The sequence below is a fragment of the Prionailurus bengalensis genome, chromosome A1 (assembly GCF_016509475.1).
Source record: "Prionailurus bengalensis isolate Pbe53 chromosome A1, Fcat_Pben_1.1_paternal_pri, whole genome shotgun sequence".
Classification (NCBI taxonomy): domain Eukaryota; kingdom Metazoa; phylum Chordata; class Mammalia; order Carnivora; family Felidae; genus Prionailurus; species Prionailurus bengalensis.
This window is the reverse complement of record NC_057343.1, coordinates 5,323,244-5,348,187: the sequence shown is the minus strand read 5'-3', so window position 1 is coordinate 5,348,187 and position 24,944 is coordinate 5,323,244. Positions and strand designations below refer to the sequence as shown.

Below are 24,944 nucleotides of genomic sequence, written 5' to 3'. Positions count from 1 at the left end.
ACTGCTCATCAATAAAAAGGAATCAGCTGATACAACCATCGACGTTAACGAACATCAAAATTACCGTGTTGAATAAAGGCCAGACAATAACAGAACCTATTGTTTGGTTCCATTCATATGAAATTCTATCCTAACCGAAAGTAGGTCTGCGGTTGCCTAGGGATGAGGAGGGCTGCCTGCCAAAGGACAACGAGGAAACTTTTGGGGATGATAAAAACGCTCACGTTGTAGAATTCTATGCAGGCTGTAGTTACAGACTCACTAGGTCCCTTCCCGTGGAAATCAGGGCAATGACTGGGAAAACATGGGACCTTAAGACAGGTGTCTCCATCTGAAAGACTCCAATGGGGACGAGTGTATCAAACTGAAGGGCTCCAAGTCCCTTGACCTCCAAATCCCATCCCCTCCTCTTTGCCAACCAAAGCAAACCCTCCTGAGGACAGCCCTATATCTATGCTTGAGGAGCCTGTACGGATGTTACTTTAAGTACCAGGTTCTGTTTCATTCGTAGGGTGAGGCTAACCAAAGATCTCCCTGCCATGCAAGATTTCAAACGATGTAACTTTCACTTTCTCTCTCTCTCTCTCTCTCTCTCTCTCTCTCTCTCTCTCTCTCTCTCTCTCACACACACACACACACACACACACACACACACACTTCAACACACTCTTCAGATTCTCTGCTCTTCAAAGTCATCCAGGGACCTGAAGCAGTGAGACAACTCTGCCTTCCTCAATATGGAGCTTCCTCAACACAGTCACTTCCAAAGAGACTCTAGCGGTTGCCATTTGCAGTCAACAAAATGGAAAGAACCAAGAAACCAGGGCCAGGGATTTCCTTTTCACTGGGTAATGCAGAAATTTCCCATCTCACTTCTGCTCACATGCTACCAGTGAGAATGAAATCTCAGAGTCCCATCCAGCCAGAAGGATGCTGGCAAACGCAGTCTCTGCCACCGAGGTCACTAGTGAATTTTACAGGATTCCACTTTCATTCCTAAGAGGCCATCCCATCAGTGATGATACATACTCATTTCATAAAACTTGTGTTAAAGAAATAATATTTTGCTCAGAATATATCCTTACCAATACATCTTTCCTTTGATGGCTCATCAAAACTAGAATTTGTGTGTGTGTGTGTGTGTGTGTGTGTGTGTGTGTGTATGTAAGTTAACCCATTTTTTTTTAATGTTTATTTATTTTTGAGACAGAGATAGAATGCGAGTGGTTGGGGCAGAGAGAGAGAGAGAGAGAGAGAGAGGGGCACAGAATCCGAAACAGGCTCCAGGCTCCGAGCTATCAGCACAGCGCCTGACACGGGGCTCGAACTCACGAGCTGTGAGATCATGACCTGAGCTGAAGTCGGACCCTCAACCGACTGAGCCACCCAGGCACCCCGTAAGTTAACCCATTTTAGAAACAGCTACACTTTCACCCAAATACGGAACAAATCTCCTACATTTCACACTTTGCTCAATTACTTGTTCCTCAGAAAACCCCAGCAAGATTTTCTGTAGGTCTTCCGTGCATCTTTGTTTTAACTGTGGCTGTGTTATTTTATCTGTGTTACTGGAGGGTACACAAATGCTCCCCAAAAGGTGTGGCGCTTCTTGTCAAGTATCGAGGGATGTCTTCAGTCGATAGCTAGCCGGTTTTGTGAAATTTGGAGAGTAACTTGAATATTAGATGTTTTTATCCCCTGCTAATAAAACTGTACAATTTTATTCTCATACTCCTCATTCTCAGTTTTAAAAGCCTCATGAATCCTGAGAGGGTTTTTTTAGTCACCACAGCTAACATTTCAAGACACCATATACGTTTTTGAAAAGATTCAAGACTAATGATAATGGCCTCCTGAGTAATCCTGAAATTTGTTTAACTTGGGAGATCTGATAACTGACTTAACTCATCCAGTAGCTGAAGAAAAGCCTGAACTAGCACGCCATATCGGTGTGGCTTCTGCAGACACTAGTGTTACCCCCAATCCTTTGTTTTTTTTAAACAGGGATCCACGTAAGCTGGTGCCTTGGGAGAGTCAGTTTTCCCAAAACTAAACGTGGCCCACAAATCCACTTAACCAGCACACGCAAAGGGCAATACTTCGCAAACCAAAGAGTGATTGCCCAAGCGTCCACACTTCTTCCTTGCACTCCATGCCTCCCTCCTCCTACCCACTCCTCCCAGGCCCATTTCCTTTTTTTTTTTTTTAACATTTGTTTACTATTGAAAGACAGAGTCAGAGCGTGAGCAGGGGAGGGGCAGAGGAAGAGGGAGACACAGAATCTGAAACGGGCTCCAGGCTCCGAGCTGTCAGCACAGACCCCGACGTGGGGCTCGAACTCACAAACCGTTGAGATCATGACCTGAGCCGAAGCCGGATACTCAACCGACTGAGCCCCCCAGGCGCCCCCCTCCCAGGCCCATTTCTAATCAGGGCACCTGAAATAGGATTGGGTGTGCCAGTGCCAACCTACACGTGATCATCAATGAAGCTGATTTCACGGCACTTTTTTTTTTAAACGTAAAAAAAGAAAAAGCACATTTTCTTCTGGCATCCTAACGCATCATCATCTAGTGCTCCCCTGGGGTACATATGATCCACCACCCCCCCCCCCAGCCCGGTTTCAAAGACCCCCGATCTCATCTGTATTACAGAGCTTAGATGTTGTTTTGGCAACAGGTGACTAACTCAAAGCAGAGAGATAAAGCCTGATCATTTACAAGCATTTGGAGTTCTACCCCGGACATATTTGTCGGTCAAGTGAAAGTGATGGATGCCAGATCTGGCTCTTGGAGGTAATCCCTGTTCTTCCCTCCCACTTATATGTGAGGCGAAGTAAGCATTGGGACCTAGGCCCAATGCTTCTAACTCTTGGGCCCCTTCCTTTGTCCCTGTCTGGTCTGCTTCATCCTCAGAGCCCCGCAGCCTAAAAAGCTCAGCTTGGGAGCTCCACGGCGATCTGGTACACACCTGATTTATTTCCCCAGGACTCCTATTCCACACCTACCAATGAAATATTTTGAGAACAGGAATGCCTTCAACCCAACTAAAGAAGGAGGGAGAAGGGAACAAGGCGAAAGAGAAGAAGCACTCTAGTCAAAAATAGGGAACATCCCCTGGGCTTGGAGTATGGAACAAAAAAAAAACAACATAAAAATTGTACCTCTGTTCAGCAGATACTGAGTACGTGGAAGTCATTACACTAAAACCAGACGTGCAACACTGGTTAGGAAGAAGAATTCTTAACAGGCTTCCAAGGGCAGCCAGTCACATCCCCCAAAACCTGTCTGGCCTCACAAATCACTCCATGATCTAGGTCAACCAAAAGTCCCGATGTGGGGGCGCCTGGCTGGCTCAGTTGGCGGAGCGTCCGACTTTGGCCCAGGTCATGATCTCACACTGCGTGACTTGGAGGCCCGCATCAGGCTCTCTACTGTCAGTGCGGAACCTGCTTTGGATCCTCTGTCCCCCTCCCTTTCTGCGCCTTCCCCCCTCTCAAAAAAGAAGTAAACATTTAAAAAAAAAAATCCCAGTTTGTACTTAGAGCCTCATAGTGCTGTGTAGAGTCAAAGCCCATCTCTCGGGTTCCTGAGTACACTTGGCATAAAAGGAAAATACAGGCTCACTTCTGAGTTACCATCACATAACAGGCTTAGTTTAAGATCGTGGATGCCTCGGAACCCGAAGATCATCGGCAAACAAGTAAGCTCCTGGCATAGACATCTGGGTGTTCTCACAGGCTAGTTGGCTCCCCCACGGTTCTAGTCCCCCTCTCTGCACCAGCTCTCCACTCTCCTCTCTACCACCAAGCTGTTCTCCTCAGTTTTGATTCCCTCCTAAAGACACCTTGTATGCAGCCCATCCACAGACAGATAGGTGTACCTATATGGTAGATAGCCACTGCCTCCTCAGCGTGACCTTTTAAACGGAAGTTCTAGCCGGTAACTGGAAAATGATCTAAAGTTGGTCCAATCATTCAAACATTTACAGAGTACCTGTGAAAAGCATTGTCTTTGACATGACCCGTTTTTTTTAAAAAATCAGATTTTTAGCTCTATGAACCATATATTTTCACATTTTAAGGGACTAGAGCGAGACAGACCAAATATAAAGTGTTTCACAAAAATGAAAAAGCAAAAAATCCAATTTTTTCAACAGGCAAAGGACTGACTAGACATTTCTCCAAAGAATATCTACAAATGGCCACTAAGCCCATGACCAGATGTTCGACATCACTAACCATTTAGGGAAATCAAACCAAAATCACAGTGGGATACCACTTCATGCCCACCAAGATGGCTACTACAAAAAAAAACCCCACAAAATGACACATGTTGGTGAGGATGTGGAGACACCGGAACCCTCGTTCACCGCTGGTGGGAACGTGCAACGGAGCATCTGCTATCGAAACGGCAAGATAGTTCCTTAAAAGGTCAACATAAAGCTACCATATGACCCAGCAATTCCACCTCTGAGCATAGGCTCAAAATAACTGAAGGGTCCTTAAGAGATAGTTGAACGCTCACGATCGTAGAAGCAGCATTCACAACAGCCAAAAGGCAGAAACCACCCGAGTTTCCATTGACAAATAAATGGATAAGCCATACATGAGCTACACATGTAACAGAATATTATCCAGTCATAAAGGATGGACAATCTGACACAGGCTATAAAATAGATGAATTGAGGACATTATGCTAAGTGGAATAAGCCAGTCACAAAAAGACAAATATAGTATGACTCCACTTCTCGGACATACCAGGGTAGTCAAATTCAGAGACAGAGAGCAGAATGGTGGTTGAGCCAGGGGCTCACTGGGGAGGAAGTGAGGAGTTGCTGTTTTAGGGGGACCGAGTTCCAATTTTGTGAGATGAAAAGAGTTCTGGAGACAGATGGTGATGATGCAACAATATAAACATATCGAATGCCACCGAACTGTGCACTTAATGCCTAAGATGGCGAATTCTACATGTGTTTCATCACAGTTTATATACTTTTATTATATTTTTTTTTATTTTTTTTTATTTTATTTTTTTTTTTTTTTAACATTTATTTATTTTTGGGACAGAGAGAGACAGAGCATGAACGGGGGAGGGGCAGAGAGAGAGGGAGACACAGAATCGGAAACAGGCTCCAGGCTCTGAGCCATCAGCCCAGAGCCCGACGCGGGGCTCGAACTCACGGACCGCGAGATCGTGACCTGAGCTGAAGTCGGATGCTTAACCGACTGAGCCACCCAGGCGCCCCTGTTTATTAATAATAATATATATTATTTCTAGTGATCAGAAGTTCTATAGACAAGAATAAAGGCAAGTGGGATGGGGGTGCTTGGGAGAAGCCAACACTGGGTAGAAGGGAGGTTCTTCACTACCCCAGAGCTGGAGAATTAGGGTCCAGGAGAGGAGGGATGACCCGGGAGGTTTGGGTTTCTGGCAGGCAGCGACACAAACAAGGGTAAGAGGCACACTGAGATCGATCCTGAAGCTCCCAAGCCATCGAACAGCATCACGGGCACACAGACTCGCCACCTGAAGAGGCGCTCTGTGTGTCGGCCTTCACGGTAGGATTCATGGCCTCCCCGGTCTCCAACTATAAACATCTCTGTACTATAGCTCATCCTTTTCACTAACCCTGTCATCTGCTCCTAAAAGAGGCTTTAAATACACTGCCTGAAGGGTGGCCCTGGGTTCCAGGCAGTAAGAAGCCCTTGTTACGAGTCCTGACAAATGGGATTTCGTTGTTCAGCTGATGTCTTCATATCGAACTACTTCCCAGGTCACTGTTTAACCCCAAATCGGTTCCCCTGGTCTCATCAGAAGCTTTAGGCCACGCCCAGGCGGGTACAGGTCTATGACATGCTCAGAGAACCATGCTGTTCAATTCTGCATGAGCTAGTGGCACTGGAATGTTGGGGGAATGCAGCCTATTCCTATATAAATTCAAACAACTCTGGACACTTGAATATTATCTCTATGTTAAAGTTTGTGCTAGAAAGAAAATCCTGCAAGTCTCCTTGGTAACTCTGGAGTCGACCATCCCCACTTAACGTAAATCGTAACAGGTCCCGTCAACATCGTAAATGCACAATTCCAGATGCACAAAGGAGAAGTACCTTTAAGCGGTGCTCCAAATTTACTATTCTGGTGTTTAAAGATAAGAGATTACGACATCTGTTCATAAATAACAATATACAGAGTAGTTTTATAATTTTTAGTAAAAAAAAAAAAAAAACCACCCTCATCAGTTATAGTAGTAATAAATACATGAAGAGTTTAATACGGTAAAAGACACATACAACGTTTGAAAAACGACTTACATCCAGGGAATCCTCCTTCAATAGGATAAGGGCCATATTCTGTGACACCAACCGGCAGGAATATCCTAGAGTAAGAGGAAGAAGCAACATTAGGGAGTTTATCATTCCTTCCAAGAACTCATCACTTTCCAATAGCTGTGTAAACTCATCCTCCCTTCTTGGGTCTTCCTTATCACCATTTTAAGCCTGTCGAGGAACACAGAAGAATTGGACAAGCGTGAGGAGCAGGAAAAGGGAGTTCTTTGAGCAGATTTTGATTCTTGCAGACCACTGAGATAGAACTGGTTGGGAAGGTTTCCGTGACCAAAGGCTAAAATACACATTTGTCAATTTTCCGTGGAGCTTTCCTCATCTTTGGAGAACAGCAGCACCGTTAGGGAGACACTTGGACGTTAACGGTGCTTGCGAATCAGCATAAACGAGCCTACCCTGCTATCAAGAGCCCTCGTGTGTTTGTTTAACAAAGCAGGTAATTCTCACATCAGGTTTCAAAGGACTACGATCACACAACCGGGGAATCTCTCTTCCTCCCCCAAGTTCAAAGCAAGGTGCATTTCAAGAATCAAATGGAGTTTAAAAAAGAAAATTCCCCTGAAACAAAAAAGTATGTATTCCCACACTGATCCCTATCGATCATTTCCATCCTATTTTTAAAGAGTTCTCTCTAGGGGCGCCTGGGTGGCGCAGTCGGTTAAGCGTCCGACTTCAGCCAGGTCACGATCTCGCGGTCCGGGAGTTCGAGCCCCGCGTCGGGCTCTGGGCTGATGGCTCAGAGCCTGGAGCCTGTTTCCGATTCTGTGTCTCCCTCTCTCTCTGCCCCTCCCCCGTTCATGCTCTGTCTCTCTCTGTCCCAAAAATAAATAAACGTTGAAATAACCCTTTAAAAAAAAAAAAAAAAAAGAGTTCTCTCTATGGGTTAAGCAAGTGGCTCTTCAACTTCTCCTCCCAGGAGGTGAACATATTTTCTCTGAACCACTTCCCTTCTCAGGCTTTGCAGTCTACTGCCAAACATCTGCAGGTGCTCGGTGACCCCACAGACCAGGAGGAGAGCCAGGCCCCCTGAAATCCAGGCACTGTGGGAAGGAGGCAGCTCCAGCAGGTCCTAAGACCCAGACGTCTGTCAGGAGTCTACTCTCTTCCAAGCTATACCGTACCCCCCTCTTCAGTGCCCCTTGAGAGAACTGGCGCTTTTCACCAACCTTCGTCGCAATCTAGCTCATTGAGAAAAGGCAAGAGAAGAATCCTCCCACCTAGAAAATTGGCCCTCACAGCAAGTTTCTCCCCCCACCCTCAGCACCTAAAGATAAAGGATTGATGATTACAGAGACAGGAAACCAATCATCAGCAACGAGAATTACAATCTTCGAATTACAATCGAGTACCTGGGTGACAATCTCAAGGAAGGGGCTTAACCAGAGCTATTCCTGAAGCGAGGAGGAGCCTGGATTGTTCTCCACAGAACAGCTAAAATATCCGTTCCTACAGATGCTATATTTAACTGGAAAAGGAGACAAGCATTTAACTAATGGGCCAGTCCCAGAACTACTGCATTTATGTGACAATTCTACTCAGCGGGGCTTTTTTTTTTGATGTGGAGAAAACCCTATTAAAAGGCACCAAACAGGGGCTCCTGGGTGGCGCAGTCGGTTAAGCGTCTGACTTCAGCCAGGTCACGATCTCGCGGTCCGGGAGTTCGAGCCCCGCATCAGGCTCTGGGCTGATGGCTCAGAGCCTGGAGCCTGTTTCCGATTCTGTGTCTCCCTCTCTCTCTGTCCCTCCCCCGTTCATGCTCTGTCTCTCTCTGTCCCAAAAATAAATAAACGTTGAAAAAAAATAAATAAATAAAAAAAAAAAGGCACCAAACAGACTTTAAGACACCCGGAAAAATTAAGACCAGGAAAAGCCTTTTGGTTTTTATTTTTTTCTTTTTAGGAAAGAGACAATAAATATGTTTATTTTGGAACGTACAAAGTATATCCTTCACTAACGTTTGTCATTTCAGAAGAATATTTGATATTTCAGAAGAATATTTTTTAAAAGCAATACCATAAAGATATAGTCCAGACCGTTAACAATGGTTACCTCAAGGGAACGAGATTATTTCACTTGTTAAAACCACTTCTCATCATTTTAAAAACTAAAACAAACTGAAGAATCTAAAATCGTAAGACCACATGGGCAAGTACCTGCTTAACCTAGAAGACAAAAAAAAGGGGGGGGGGGGCAGGCAGAAACATTTAACAATTTTCTACACATTTTCAAACTTGTTCAAGTCTGTATTTAACAGCAGTGATGAGTAAAAATCAGACTTTCCCAGAATGCCTTTCAAAGTCCTGCCTCATAGGATTGACATAAGTGAAGTCTTCGTTGACCGTTAAAATTTTACAAATGTATTCTTCTTTCCTATAAGTTCTTAGATTAGGCTCAGAAGGGAGGTCTACACTTTATTTTCATTTACAAAAGGCGATGTTGCAACTTTATTTCCCACTATGGTAGGCTCACTCCTTCTGTATACCCCAGAGACTTCCAATAACTTCACGCAACATAGACTGTTACAAATTTAGTATAACTAACGCAAAAGGGTTTGCTGGTAGATTTTGATTTGAACAACAGCTGTAGAAGCGAGCTATAATTTTTAAGCCCTAACTTGCTGATTTTATATTTTTCAGTCGACGCAAAATGCTGCTTGACAACTGAAGCTGCACAAAGATATTATGGAAAAACTCTTAAATGTTTTTCTAGCCGTTTCAGGGAACAGGGCAATAAATAAAGCCACCGACACTTCTGCGAATTTAAATATACAGAACTAAAGGTTTCTGGAAACGTGTTTTTTTCAATTTAGAAAACGAAGTGAGATTCTGCTTAGAGAATTATCACACAAAACACCTGCACTATACAGAACACGGAAGTCTAACACAGTTAATTGTGACTTAGCTAATGTGGCAAATTAAATTATGTCAACCCCAGTTTGGCGCGCTTGATTTCTAATGTTTGTGGATAAAATGAGATCAACTCCTGGAGAAGGGCCAGGTATGAAATGTCAATCCGCACTTGTAAATTGAGGTCTAGCTCTTTCATCTTGCAATCTAACAAAACGGCCATAAAATCACTAGGAAGAGAACCTCTGGGATTTTACTTTTTACTACAGCTGAAATTAACAGCACGCTACAAAAGTGTTTAGTCTTTCTGCTACCTGAGTATAATCAACATCCAAAGAAATCAAAATATTTCAGACTCTATGGTACTTAGAGCAGGACTGCATTTTAAGAAAATAATCATCCACGCTAGGAAGTATCACCAAACCAAATCTCTCAGATTCTGAAATCGGTCTCTTTTTTTTTGAGATAAACTCACATCGTCAAAGACACCTAAATCCAGATTTCTCTGGAGACATTTCTGGGAGGGTTAGGTACACTTTATCCTTACTAACCATGGATCTTAGGCTCAGATTCATCAACCTACCCATCACTGAAATTCAGGCTGGTTCCAAACCCTTAGTAAGTGTGTTGTTGGTCCTAACTATTTTCAGAGAGAATCTGATCAATATTTGAGTATAAATAAATGCATGAAACACACTGCCAGACATCAGGAATGGATGATGAAAGAAGATATTCCTAATCTATGCCAGAGGGGGCCAACGAAGCTCAGAGTCCTTCATCATCCAGAGAACCAGGGCTCATCCCCCAAAACCACACACCTGGGCACCTTTCCCTCCAGATCCTTCTCAGGAAAAGGCTACTCCACTTAAGGGCACAGGACCTCAGCCTCGCCTCACAAACTGGGCCATCCTGACCCATTCTACGCTCAGACTTTTTTTCTTTTTTTTTTGAACCCTTGAAGGCTCAAGTTGGAAACCACGAAGGCTTCCTTTGTCTTTTTTGGCTCAGGCATTTTTCCTTCTGGGAAGTAAATATCAAGTATCACAGGTCCATGCTCAGATTTTCAGCATCTTCCCACCTCTGTGATGTAGGCTAAGTTGCTTGGTATTTCTGTGCCTCAGTTCTATCTTTAAAAGGGGGAAATGATGGCTGTCTCAGGGGAATCAAATATAAAACAGACACAAATGACTCAGCACAGTATTTGGCACAGTATAGCCACCGTTCACTCGGTAACTATTATTAACACCAGTCATGCTTAATGTCTGTGCTGTGCAGTTAGTACTTTCTCATCATCTATTTCACTCTGTTTTGGCTCAGGATTAACTCGTGCCCCAGTTAGGGAATACGGGTCCCCCAAGCCTGTACTAGAACGTCTGGCAACAACACCAGCTGCAGGTGATCAAGATATAACGTATCTGACTTTTTGGTGAAAAACAACACTCAGACTGAGATCACCGCCAAGCATCCCAGCTTCACTGAAAACAGACACCTGTCTTTCTTGCAACGGGCAATAATAGGATACGCAGGCACCATATTCACTTTCTAAAAATTAAACTTCTAAGACTGTAAGACATGGCTCAGAAGTGTTAAATGATGAGTAAAAAATGAGGGGTGGGGGACTAGGGTGCGGAATTACAACTTAGGAATAGTTTACAATGAAAGCTCTTTCCCGCCTAATGGCTTTAAAAATGGAATCACACTAGGATTTTTTTTCTCACTCATCCTATATCCATTAGAAAAAAAATCCTAGATTCTGAGGACTTCACATCTATTTAATAGATGTTCTATCCAGTGGTAATAAGGAAATGACACAATTCATAAAGGCTACATCTGAAATTTCACTTTAGACTAACGCATGCCAAGTTCTTAAGCTAAAGAAGAAAATTGCCAACTCCTTGAAACACAGCTAGTTAGCACAAATTCAAGCCTGGTGCAGCAGGATTCTGGCACCGTGCCAGTTCCCAACTACCTAAAACCCACAGGCAAGATGACTGTCTATACAGTACTCACTGGCTCCTCAGAGACATAAATATCCTGGAATTTAGTTTGACTAAATATTTCCAAGGTATGAACTATAAGTTACATCTTAGAAATATGTATTAAAGTATGACAGATAAATGCTGAAGAAAACAAACAACCCCAAACACCTAGCATCATCTCTAAAGGTGAACACTTACTCTACGTACCGCTAAGAAAATGTTACTAAACCGTAAGAGTCGACGATCCTGAGACATCCCAATTTCAGGACACTGCCGTATAATAACAACGTGCCGCCTGGAACCGATGATATATTGTACCATTCTCCCCAGTCTTCAAATTTCAGACAACGGATTTACGAAAGCTATGTGAATCCGTGCAAAATGATCCCTGCACCAGAACTGAGGGGCCCTGAGACCTCATACTAGCGTGGTCATTAAATACAACGTAACTTTCATAAACACTGAGCTTCCCCTTTGAGCCAGAAGACCGGTAAGATGTAAAGACGGAAGACCGTGTTCAGAAGGCACTCCTAGCAGAGCGCTGGCACTGGGCAGATATTCCATTAATTTGCTCTCTTGTCCTATACTACAAAGCTGTAATCATCAAGACAGTGTGGTATTGGCACAAAAGCAGACACTCAGATCAGTGGAACAAAATAGAGAACCCAGAAATGGACCCACAAACGTACGGCCAACTCATCTTTGACAAAGCAGGAAAGAATATCCAATGGAATAAAGACAGTCTCTTCAGCAAGTGGTGCTGGGAAAACTGGACAGCGACATGCAGAAGAATGAACCTGGACCACTTTCTTACACCATACACAAAAATAAACTCAAAATGGATAAAAGACCTAAATGTAAGAGAGGAAGCCATCAACATCCTCGAGGAGAAAGCAGGCAAAAACCTCTTTGATCTTGGCCGCAGCAACTTCTTACTCGACACGTCTCTGGAGGCAAGGGCAACAAAAGGAAAAATGAACTACTGGGACCTCATCAAAATAAAAAGCTTCTGCACAGCAAAGGAAACACTCAGCAAAACTAAAAGGCAACCAACAGAATGGGAGAAGAGATTTGCAAATGACTATCAGATAAAGGCTTAGTATCCAAAATCTATAAAGAACTTATCAAACTCAACACCCAAAAAACAAATAATCCAGTGAAGAAATAGGCAAAAGACATGAATAGACACTTCTCCAAGGAAGACATCCAGGTGGCCAACCGACACATGAAAAAATGCTCAGCTTCACTCATCATCAGGGAAATACAAATCAAAACCACAATGAGATACCACCTGACACCTGTCAGAATGGCTAACATTAACAACTCAGGCAACAGCAGATGTTGACGAGGATGCGGAGAAAGAGGATCTCTTTTGCAATGTTGGTGGCAATGCAAGCTGGTGCAGCCACTCTGGAAAACAGGATGGAGGTTCCTCAAAAAACTAAAAATAGAACTAACCTAGGACCCAGCAATTGTACTACTAGGCATTTATCCAAGGGATATAGGTGTGCTGTTTCGAAGGGACACGTGCACCCCCATGTTTATAGCAGCACTATTGACAATAGCCAAAGTATGGAAAGAGCCCGAATGTCCATCGATGGATGAATGAATAAAGAAGATGTGGTATACATATACAATGGAGTATTACTCGGCAATCAAAAAGAATGACATCTTGCCATCTGCAACTAAGTGGATGGAACCGGAGGGTATTGTGCTAAGTGAAGTTAGAGAAAGACAAAAATCATATGACTTCACTCATATGAGGACTTTAAGAGACAAAACAGATGAACATAAGGGAAGGGAAACAAAAATAATATAAAAACAGAGAGGGGGACAAAATAGAAGAGACTCAAATATGGAGAACAAACTGAGGGTTATGGGAGGGGTTGTGGGAGGGGGGAATGGGCTAAATGGGTAAAGTGCACTAAGGAATCTATTCCTGAAATCATTGTTGCACTACATGCTAAACTAATTTGGATGCAAATTTTAAAAAATTAAAAACAAAATTAAAAACATAGAAAAAAAAAATTGCTCTCTTCTCCTTCCTTCATAAAGAAGTATAACTCTAGACACTGGACCTTCTTCCCAAATATCCCCTGAATCCCTGAAAATGCAGACCGAATGCACTAAAATGTACAGGACATCAAGTATTAGGGATCAGTAACAGCTCATATTTTGGGGGCCACGAGGAACATGCGAGGAGTACAGAGGCATAAATCCACACTGTATCTGGAGCACGACCTCATGCTGCTTGTAGCTGTCACCTGTGGCCTGGCGTGGACAAGTCTAATACAACGTCTGGATATCTACACTTTGTGAGCCTTCTGCATCATTTGGGGGCTCAACAGAAATCCTAAGTCAGAAAGCGACATTTACTCCCTCAACACCACCCCACACAACCCAGGATTCCCAGTGAGTTCTGAATGCAAAGTGAAAAAGTAACTCAGACAGAGTTCTTTCAAAGAACATCAGTTCCCCGGCTGTTGGATGCATACTTAGTAACACCAAAGATCTGTTTGAATTCTGACACACTAGAAAAATATGTGAGTAGAAAAAAAACCTCCAGAATACAAGACTTTGGTAAAGTCATCAGCTTATCTATGAACAGGATGCATCATCTCCATGTGGTCCTGTAGAGGATTTGCTAAGAAAAGATCAATTTTAAAATATCTAATGGCTGTGAATACTCCTGGTCCCCAAGCTACAACTGTTGCTACACTCTCTTTGATAAAAACGCACAAAATACTATCACGGTGATTTTTACAAACTCTTCAGATAGGTTTTCAATGATCTCATAAGCCTCAGACAAGCCTCACAGCCTTCAAGTCAAACTTTCCTTTAGGAATTACAATCCATTTTTTTTTTTTCTGGGTTGACTTTTAAGCCTTTGCTTTCATTTGCGTGTATTCTAAACTCCTCCAGACCCTGATATGCTCAGGTATGACATAAAGGGACAAGCAGGAAAAGGGACGTGGGTGCTGCCTAAGGACAGGGTGATTTTGCAGAGAGGCCATGAGAGGGACAGTGGCCTTTTTCCAGCCAGCACACTCACACTCTCTTCTTACAGCAAACACAAGAAAGCACTTAAGGAAGTCGTCTGGGGCTAGGGGCATAAAAAGGTCATTAGTCCAGCAGGAACACTCAACCTCTGTTTTCCAGATCTTATCACCGTAGTACAATTTTACCTACCTTTTGATATTGCTCTAAGAGAGCAGAAAGCACACCCCTAAATTTTCAGTATTTGGGGGCAGCAGTCAACTTTATGTGCCCTATATGAACAAAAGGAGCCACATATCAGCAGGTATTTTAACCCAAATTTTATGGGAAATCATACCTGAAGGGACAACACATACATATATAGAGAGAGGGGCATTATCCCAAAAGCACACGTTTACCTTCTTTTTAAAAAAATGTTGACATCACCAAAGGGCTACAAGCTACAGAATTTTATTTTCTAGTAATAGTGAGGGATCTGCACAGAAATAGCATCCTGCTTTTGTCCAGAAACACGCATTTGACAGACAACTAACACAAATCAATAGGTAATGTCTATACCTGAAGCTTCAGAGATGGTTATGAATCACCTGTCACTCGCCTGGGACTTTAATTTCAGTGGTGTGGGGGCCCAAACTGCATTTGATTAGTCACAACCTTGATAAGAAATGATTAAATGACTCTTGTCTATAAAAAAAAAAATTCACTTCAAAGGGTAAGTATTGACTACAACTGTGGTTATCTGGGAGAGCTGATTCAAAACAGAAGGTTTAAGGAAAGGGCCACCATTGGATTCAGGTGATAACATTCCAAGGCGACTGCTCCAAACAGGATACCAGTAACCCAAACCTGGATGGTCCAGTATGTTCCTTTCTGAAGTCAGCTGTAACCCAGAGTCTGTTTCCATAAAGACGTTATAAGTCATGTGGTCTCATGTACTCATTTGATCACATGCGCACCTGGGCTGGTGCTACATAATGACGCTGGAAGTGGCAGAGAACGTCAAGGGAACTTAAGCAATCGAAAGGAGACCTCCTAAAATGAGTCCTTTCAACTCCTTCCAAACTCAAAATGCGCCTCCTTAACATGAATGAAGTTATGTGGGCTTAAAATTCCCTTTCTTCAATTTTCCTTTCAGTGATGTTTAGCAAGCAAAGAGGTTACCGACCCAGGCAGGGAAGGGAAAGAAAGACACAGCGCTCTTAGAAAATCCATCGGTTGGTAAAATCATCCCAGTGGTCATAATTATCCAAAATTTTAATGCGTATTAAACTCAGTGAGGGATTGGGTGGCTCCGTCGGTTGGGCATCCAACTTCGGCTCAGGTCGTGATCCCATGGTTCGTGAGTTCGAGCCCCGCGTCGGGCTCTGTGCTGACAGCTCGGAGCCTGGAGCCGGCTTCCGATTCTGTGTCTCCCTCTCTCTCTGCCCCTCCCCCACTCTCACTCTGTCTCTCAAAAAATAATAATAAATAAACTCAGTGAAAACATCTTAGCCTCAGACTAAAACTTTGTGAAGAAAGTGATAAGAAAAAAAGTTTTCAAAACTTGAATTCTATATTCTACATTTCAGGGAGATGGAGTTTCAGTGTTTATTACAGGCAGATAATGCTCGCAAGAGCATCTTCATTTGATTTAGGTAAACTTTCCTGGGCCTTAAAACATCATCTGTCAATGCCTTTGAGGAAGCCCTAGGCACTTCTACAAGACACTTTACAAACAATACAAAACCAGCATCAGGAAATTTTAAAATGCATTACCTATATTAATTGCAGTTTCTTGTTTGTCTCCTGTCAACACCCATATTTTAATTTCTGCCTTCAATAGAGTCGCTATGGTTTCTGGAACACCTGCCTGAAGGCGATCTTCGATGGCTGTGGCTCCAAGTAACAGTAAATTCTAGATTGAAAAATGACATCAATTAAAGATCGGTACACGCTTAAGAGCGGCATTAACCACAAAACTGACCCCAAAAGGCAGTCAAAATGTTGACGGTTCTCTTATTTCCTGTACATTAAGCCTTTGTTTGCAAATAATTAATGATGCCTCATGTACTGAGTTTCAAAACTGTTTGCAGTGTTAGAACCACTCAAGACACAGAGGCAACCCAGTATTCATCATTTATTTCCTGGTCCATGGGCATGTTAAAATAGAAATCACCCAGCGGTAAAGCATACAAGCAAGTTATCCTGAGGATAGTCACAGTACGTGAGCCCTCCCCTCTCCACTGATGAGCTAAGGACATACCATATAATAGTTAACACGGAAGCAAAACTCATTGTAGATGATAACGCACATTCCCCAGCCCCTGCCCAGAGAGCCTGTTAACTGCTTACCTACCTCCCCTGAGTCTCTCCATGACAGAGTACCTTCGCTTGATTACCTGATTGTGGGAAAAGCATCCACTATGTGCTTGGTGCAAAGGGTGCCCCATGGGCACATCACCTACTTAACCGTCTTCTTCCCTTTCTTTTTTTTTTTTTTTAAAGTAGGCTTCATGCCCAGAATGGAGCCCAGTGCAGGGCCTGAACTCACAACTCTGAGATCAAAAATGGAACTAAGATCAAGAGTCAGATGCTTGGGATGCCTGGGTCACTCAGTCGGTTGAGAATCTGACTTCGACTCAGGTCATTATCACGCGGTTTATGGGTTCGAGCCCCGCGTCGGGCTCTGTGCTGACAGCTCGGAGCCTGGAGCCTGCTTCGGATTCTGTGTCTCCCTCTCTTTGCCCCTCCCCTGCTTGCATTCTGTCTCTCAAAAATAAATAAACGTTAAAAAAAAAAAAGTCAGATGCTTAACTGACTGAGCCACCCAGGTGCCCCAATTTAATCATTTTCTGATTCTAAAGTAATTTTGGTTATTTCCAGTAAAGCAGAAACAATGTACACTTGAATTTGGTTCCACTCCTACCAAATTCCATTAAAGTGACACGTAAGTAAATATAAAACTCAAGTAAAAACAGGGTATAAAAAAATTCAAGAGTCATTTTAAAAAACACAAAGAATGATAAAAGCTAATGACTCCAAAGTTCTAGAAATTGGAAATTGGATGGGCCAATGGTTGCTGACATCAAACAGGAAAAGGTGAAATCCAGCTCCCAGATGGGAGGGAATCTAATACCTAGAAAGCTACCTGACGCCTTGGGTTAAACTGAAAAGAACAGAAACAACATCAAAAATCGAAGTAGGCAATACAAAGCACCAATGGCAAAAGCAGCTGTTACTAGAATAAGTGTGAAAATTCTCAGAATGAACAATGTCCAACCAGCCTGTGGGGTCTGATTCATGTAACTCATGTAAGTCAACAGGGTGCCTAATCTTAGGCAAACCCAGAAAGTCACTGACATTGTTTTTGACCTGATACTACTTAAGATACCATTAACACTTAGCGGAAGCTGGTTCAATCTTTCAGGTAGCCCATAAAAACTAAGTGTTTCTTGGGGCACCTGGGTGGCTCAGTCAATTGAGCATCTGACTTTGACTCAGGTCATGATCTTGTGGTTTGTGGGTTAGATCCCCAATCAGGGTCCATGCTGACAGCACAGAGCCTGCTTGGGATTCTGTCTCCCCGTCTCTCTGCGCCCCTCCCCTGTTTGTACGCGCTCTGTCTCTTTCTCTCTCAAAATAAATAAATAAACTTTAATAAAAGAAAAAAAACCCAAGTGCTTCTTAAAGCAAAGAAAGACATCATTAAAAGCTAATGGTTAAGGGGCACCTGCGTGGCTCAGTTGGTTAAACGTCTGACTCTTGATTTTGACTCAGGTCATGATGTCAGGGTTATGAGGCCAGGCTCAGCGCTGGACAGACAGCACTGGGCATGAAGCCTGCTTACGATTCATTCATTATCTCTCTCTCTCTCTCTCTCTGTCCCTTCTTCTGCCCCTCCCCTATGCACACACGCTCTCTGCTATACAGAAAAAGGATTCCTGTCCAAAGACTTTGTTGAATATGTGGTGGAGCCCCTCACTGGGCAGGTAACAAGTGTATCACGTGCCATTACCTTCTCTATGATCTCATAGCACTCTTCCAACCGCTGAGCTCTGTCTTTCAAGATGGTGCTGGCTTCTCGATAGACTTTAAGCCACTCCTCATACTCCTGCTCAGAGAGGTCAGCGTAAGCCACACAGAGAGTCCTCAAGCCTGCAAAACAGCCATAGTGTATCCAGAGATGGGAAGAAGCAGGACGCCTTCCCTCCTAGGTGACATCATGCGGCTCCATTTTATACCCGCATACTCAAAAAAAATTCAAGAAACTATCTGCTTTTTAGGTCACTCTAATTCAACTTTCACTCATCGAAAAAGGGAAGGTAGAAGCAAGTCTACTGCATTTTGCTATAAACCACCTCGAGGATACATTTGAGAGTCCATGAGAAGCGAGAAGCCGTGATCGTGAACTCCCTGCGGCAGACACGTACAGGAGCTGGGCACGATCTATACGTACGTGTGCCGTGGGCAGGTATCAGAAGTAGAGGAGGCAGGAGAGCAATAAAAGCCCAACATGCTACCACGTGGAAGACCCAGGCTTTCCAGCAGTCACATGTGCACGTGCACACACATGCAGGCGCACACACACGCTCGTAGCCACAGGAACACACGAAGCCAAGAAAGCAGCAGCCAGCACTTAGGCAAGGCTCCAACGTTCATCATGTTCCCTTGCTGGAATCTCTGACATCCTTTCAGAGAACTCCTTTCCCAGTCTCTGTGGGCTCAGTGAATTACTGCTTCCTCAAGTCATGGATAAGCCAGCGTCACAAGGATCACGAGAGGGGGACAGGGAAGTGAGGACATGGGTTTTCTGAGAACGGGAATAATGACTACAGAATGATTCTACACATCGTGAGCTGGCCTGCCTGCTCCCTTCATCCTTCAGGGGAAGAGCGAACAGAGTCATGCAGGTAACTCTGCGTGAACTCTGGTGCACATGGCGTCATGGCCATGGGCACAGAATGTGGAGGGTGGGCGCAGGGGTTGGCCCTAGGAAAGTATACTCCTAGGAAGCAAGCCAAGTACGGCACAAAACGGACATGTCCACTCAGACCATGACCGCTCACCCCCGAGCATCAGCCGCAAACACTTGAAAGTAAAACTTCAATGGTTAAAAATAACATTTCCAAATTTCACTGACCTTCCGTGGCAAAATATTCCAGATGGCACAGGGTTTCTTCCATGTATTTTGAGTCTTTTGAAAGCCTCTCAAAAATTACATTATCCTACAAAATAGAGAAACATTGTAACTGGCAAACCTTTAAGTAAACCCTGCGGTCAGCATTCTAAACCTAGCTTTGTTTTAATGATGCTTATCCAATGTGAATACTTGAGAGTACTTGAGCGGGCAAGTAGAAATACAGTTCTCAGACAGATTCACTCATGAGCTTTGGAAAACAAACTGGGTATGGATGTGTCCAGACAAAAACTTTGGGGAGAACCATAAGTGTCAAGCGAACTGTCAGAGATATAATGGTACCTACATTTACCCAAATTTGCAAAATACGTACCGATGTGTAGAACACCTTTATGCAGAAGCGGAAAGGGTACCATGCACATCCTAAACTGCACAAATACACTCTTGCCCCTGCAGGAGCTCCCAGCCATGGCGTGCACCAGCCACTAGGCCCTGAACCCACTTCAGCTAAGAAACACTGAGCAACACAGCCCAGAAAAGCTCTCTGTGATGAAAACACAAAACACAACAACTACGAATAGCTGTTTGAGAACACACACACACACACACACACACACACACACACACACACCCAAATACTTAAAAGATCATCACAGGTCGTTATGAACCATTCCATCTTCCTGAAGTCACAACATAACGGTGATAAAACGAGAATCACAAGTCACACCCTAAGGATCTCGCATCACACGGCAAAGTGCTATTTCTGAAACCACCTATTGGCTAAAAGGAAGCTTTTCAGGGGCCACGGTTGCCACGCTGGCCTGAACCGCCACTGTCTTCAGTAGGCCTTTACTACCAAGTCAATTTCATGGCCCATCTGAAAGAGCCTTTCAGCCTTGGGCAAACTTCCAGGGCACGGTGACGACAGCGGTCAGGAGAAGCAGGTTCACAAAGGAGCCACCAAGGGCACCTGCTACACGACACGCTCGGCCAGTACTTACAGCCCCCTTACAGTAGAGTCGAAGTTGGCCTGAAGGAGTTCGAACAATTACAGACATTCTTTTTCTGTCACTGTAAGAGTAGGAAAAAAAAAAAAGTTATCACTGGTCTGTATTGTAGGACCCATGCCCTATGATTAAGCACCAAACACATCAAAAGATGGCCTGGTAGCCCTAAAAATGGAGAAACTCTGTTTCCCTTATCTTCTCCTTCAAAGGTGGGCTTTAATTGTATACCTCCCCCTCTTTTTATTATACACAACGGATATAAACCTATTTTTTTTTTCCCTGCCATGGAAACTCACTAATATAATTATGTATAGCAAGAGAGCAGAAACAGAAAACTTGACCGTCCGCTACGCACATCTAATTTACTCCTGACGATACTCCGTAAAAGTGTTTTTGTTCTACGGCTCAAAATATTAGTAATCTGCCCAGTAAGCAACAGAGTGGAAGCTTCTCTAGACATCCGCTGAACTCAAAAGCCCCTTGTTGGGTCTTCTTTTAACTGGAGTAAAAAGCAATTACAAAGTCGTAGAACATTCCTCATGTGGCACTGAGGTGAGCCTCACTGCCGCCCTCCCCACTCCGACACGGACCCTCCTACACTGGTCTTTCATCATGACTCATGCTCACTCATGGAGCCTTCAATGGCTCCCCACTGCCTACAGGTTCCAATTCTTGCTGACCTCCACTCACCTCTGCGGCCTGGTCTCATCCCGCACGAACCCGCCCTTTCACCAGCAGGCGTCCAGCACACCGGAAGACACGGCACCCCCCCCCCCCCCAAAGCTCCTGCCCCATGCCTCTCGCAGACAACATTCCATCCTCCTGAAACGCGTCCTAACCACAGCGGGCCCCACACCACCCACCCCAGCAAGGGGATTTCCAATGGACTATGAGCTCCTCAGACTAAGGGACATTCTCTCTCCAGCTCTGTTTTAGTTCCCACACCCTAACCCTAAGCACTCTGCCTGGCCTGGATTTGAATTCTCCCTCGGCCACCTAGTAGCCGGGGACTCGTGGCAAAGTTGTTTGCCCAGCACTTCGGTTTCTGAATGCGCAAAGCAGGACTGCCACCAGGTACCGCAAAGGAGTGTGGTCACGATTAAGTGGCACTGGGAAGAAGAGGAGTCCACTAAAAAGAAATAGAACCACAGCTATAAGTGATCTTTTATTCCCGCATGTTCTCCCGTAAGTTTTTAAAACATCCTCACGTCCATATTCACCTGCTTTAATTTAATTCCCTTTCCTCCTCCTTGTCCCTCCAATAACTGCTGGTCCCAGTTAACACAGCCGCATAACAGCACAGTTTCCAGGACACCAGTAAGAGACGGGGCACAAAAAGTCCGGAGCAATGTTTAGTATGTTCCTCACCTCCACCCACAGGGACACTGTCTCCTACTCCCCCTATGAACCACTGCTGTTATCAACCATCGTTCTTCCCCTCTGAATACGCAGCCACAAGGGCTCTTGACCCACCAAAGTTCAAGTTTTCAGTCCTAAAATTAAAGACTAGGGCTAGAAAGCATTTCCTACAAGAGGGTTACAAAACTGATCTTTTTCAGGGGTGCCTGGGTGGCTCAGTCTGTTAAGGGTCTGACTTCAGCTCAGGTCACAATCTCCATGGTCCGTGAGTTTGAGCCCTGTGTCGGGCTCTGTGCCGACAGCTCAGAGCCTGGAACCTGCTTCAGATCCTGCGTGTCCTCTCTCTACCCCTCCCCTGTTCGCACTCTGTCTCTCTCTCTCTCAAAAATAAACATAAAAAAAAATTTTTTTTAAACTGATCTTTTTCAAACAGCTTATAAAGCAGACAGAATAAACAATGTGTGAAATCATTTAACAAAGGTTATTTAAAAAAACCCAAAGTTTAATAATTGGAAAATAGGCTCTCGAGGTAGCAAAAGAACTTTGCTCTCAGTGTTGAGAGGCAAGACAGTACTGACAGTCAGTGTTGAGAAGGCAAGAAACAAAACATTAGGATTTTTCAAAAGGACAAACCAGGAATGATCTAGGGAAGCAAATAATCAACAAATATTCCTGGGTCTGAAAATTAGATAAACCACCCTGGGGAAGAATGAGCTGGCATACAGACAGAACAACTGCCCAACTCAGACAAAGCCTCCGACGGGGATGGACTGATCTTACCTGTCTTGGCTTGTCAGTGCCCCAGGTCTGGCATGAGAGCGCTTAGATAAAGCACGAGGCACCACCTCACGGGACTTGGGAAAAACCAACAGAAATAAGGCCCTCCCCACCACACACTCCCAACTGTGCAGACGTGTCCGCGGCTGCTGATGCCGGAACAGCGGGTCTGGAAATCTACAGAAACAGGAGGCTATGGGAGCACAGTGCTTCACTCGGGGAAAACACACGCGCGCGCGCGCACAGGAAAATGACCTGCTTCACTCTCTTTACAGAAAGTCCCAAATTCCAGACAGGAGAGGGACTGTGGAGATCTACTCACTAACTTTAATACCTACGTGCTGTATTTAATCAGATCATACAATCTTGCAAACACTCTGATGAAGCCGTTAAATATATACGGAAGTATTTTATTCCGGCGCATGAAGGAGAAGCATACCTAGAAAATTCCAGGACGTTAAGGATTCCAAATGTCTGTTCCTGTCCCATCTAAAGGAAGAAAAACAGGCTCTTACCTGAGGTGCCAAGTATTAAAATCTCAAAACAACAGTCTCCCCAGTAGTAAACCTCTCTATACACACATCTCCCCGTTCCTCCTCCTCCTCCCAGCGCTCTCTCTCTCTCTCTCTCTGTATATAATCCACACACACATATCCCTCTCACCCTCCCTCTCTGTAATACATACACATCGATTACCTCTCCCGCTCTCCCTCCTCCCCACCTCATTCTCTCTCCATCTCTATCCCCCTGCCAAGGCCTTTTCGACAGGTACAGGTTTCTCACAAGCCAGTCAGGTGGGGTCATAGCTCCCCCTTCTGGTAGAAGCTTCTCATTCTTCTCTAGGACATCACAACAGCTGGCTGACCCTCCCTTCCAAGAACACCTGAAACCTTGGGGCCAGTCATGCTTCTGAATTCAGAATTTTATACATTTCATTAAAAATGCACACATACACCATGTGGCATGATTTCCCCAGAGGCTTACGCGGCCACAACGCCCTAAAATCCAACACATCAATTTTCCGCAGCAAAACGTAGGACACGGAGATTCCTAAGACCATAAACGGCCTCATGTCAGTTCTGGCTAAGTTTTGCTGCCAGATGCCTATTCCCCAAATACAGGAGAAAACTTTTTTGGAATCCAAAGCTTCCTGGATTCGCGATTTAGAAATAAGGATTATGGATCTGCATAAGATTTTAGAGCAATTCATCAAATGTTATTTTTCTTCAAGTTCTTCAAAGCTGGAACCTCAATGTTCTCGATTTTTCCCGGAAGGTTCCAGGCTGTGTGGACCGTTGCCAAACTCCTTAATCAAACCTGCTCTCTATTTCCCCAATACATCGCGGTGAAAAGCACGTGGGCCTTGAAGTTCCATAGGTAGGAGTCAGAATCTTATTTCTGCCACTGAGCGTGTGGCCTCCTCACAAACGTGTCCCTCAGGCTTGAGAGAAGTAATGAATGAAGCCAATTATCCAGGGAAACCTGAGGCATCATTACTCTCCTGTGCACAACTCCCCTCACACCCAGAGATACAACCAGTGACCCTCCTCATCTGGTTCTTTCTCCTCAGGCTGTCCCAACTTCCTCAGAGGCCCGCTCAGAAGCGTGCCCACCATTACCCCGCAAATCGGCCCAAGCGCTGTGACCGCCAGGTGCTAACCCCTCTCTGCTCTCAGATCAACCACTGGGCAACCACGTGCATCCCACGGACTCGACCATTAAGATGATCAGTAGCGGCCACTTCATGGCAACAGCTGGTAACCAACTTGAGAAGGTGGGGTTTGAGGACACTCTGGCTGAACGGGATCTCGAAGGTATTATTTATGGCCCTGAACTAGTCAGAGAGTCTCATGTACTCCCAGACACGTGGCCTTAATGGGCTAATAAAATGACAGAGGGGTGCCCATCCACCCTTCACCGACATCTACCACCGTGATGACAAGGTCAGTGGGCTCCCTGGCTTCCCTGTATTTAGCCGCTCTTGTGAGCAAAGCAGAAGCAGCCTTGTCTCCTTGTCTCTCCCACTCGTGCCCAGTCAGTCCGTCCCGCCTCCAGTCCCCATCGCCGCAATGCACAGAAACCAGCAGCACCCGTGTGACAGCAGATCATACAGCGGAGGTTCTGCGTCTCCCCAAACTGAGGGGGGCGAAGGCTTGAAAACCTTCCACAAAGGAAATTCTGTATTCAGTCTGTTGCTTGGCTCCACCTCTAATGACTGCACCTTTCCCTAAGCGAGACTTGCTGGTGATTAAAATGAACTAAAAATGATTATGATCTCTGTCCTCCAGAAGACAGGAACCCAAAAACGCCAAGAAATGGGCACTCTGTTGAGGTCTGGTATTTTCTAGGTTTCACATTTCTAAGTACAAGAAAAAAATGGAACACTGCCAAGTTAGGAACGATAACAGCTATGTAAGTTAGTAGTGAATTTCAAGTGCATCAGCAAGGTCTAGAGACACAAGATACACATAAAGGCAAAAACCGCTATAATCCGTCAGTCCTCCCCAAATTGAG

The 24,944-nt window shown here is 44.5% G+C and overlaps 1 protein-coding gene across 5 annotated transcripts in view; it reads right to left on the bottom strand.

Annotated features, from left to right (window-relative positions):
* LOC122480709 (phospholipid-transporting ATPase IB) overlaps positions 1-24,944 on the bottom strand; it is a 606,753-nt gene that overhangs the window by 394,679 nt on the left and 187,130 nt on the right. For all 5 annotated transcript variants that reach the window (XM_043575482.1, XM_043575463.1, XM_043575477.1 and 2 more), the window contains exons 19-24: positions 22,870-22,919; positions 20,289-20,358; positions 19,291-19,375; positions 18,166-18,305; positions 15,927-16,065; positions 6,317-6,381 (exon numbers count right to left, since the gene is read on the bottom strand). In XM_043575482.1, coding sequence (XP_043431417.1) covers positions 6,317-6,381; positions 15,927-16,065; positions 18,166-18,305; positions 19,291-19,375; positions 20,289-20,358; positions 22,870-22,919 — 549 coding nt within the window. The remainder of the gene's footprint in view (positions 1-6,316; positions 6,382-15,926; positions 16,066-18,165; positions 18,306-19,290; positions 19,376-20,288; positions 20,359-22,869; positions 22,920-24,944) is intronic.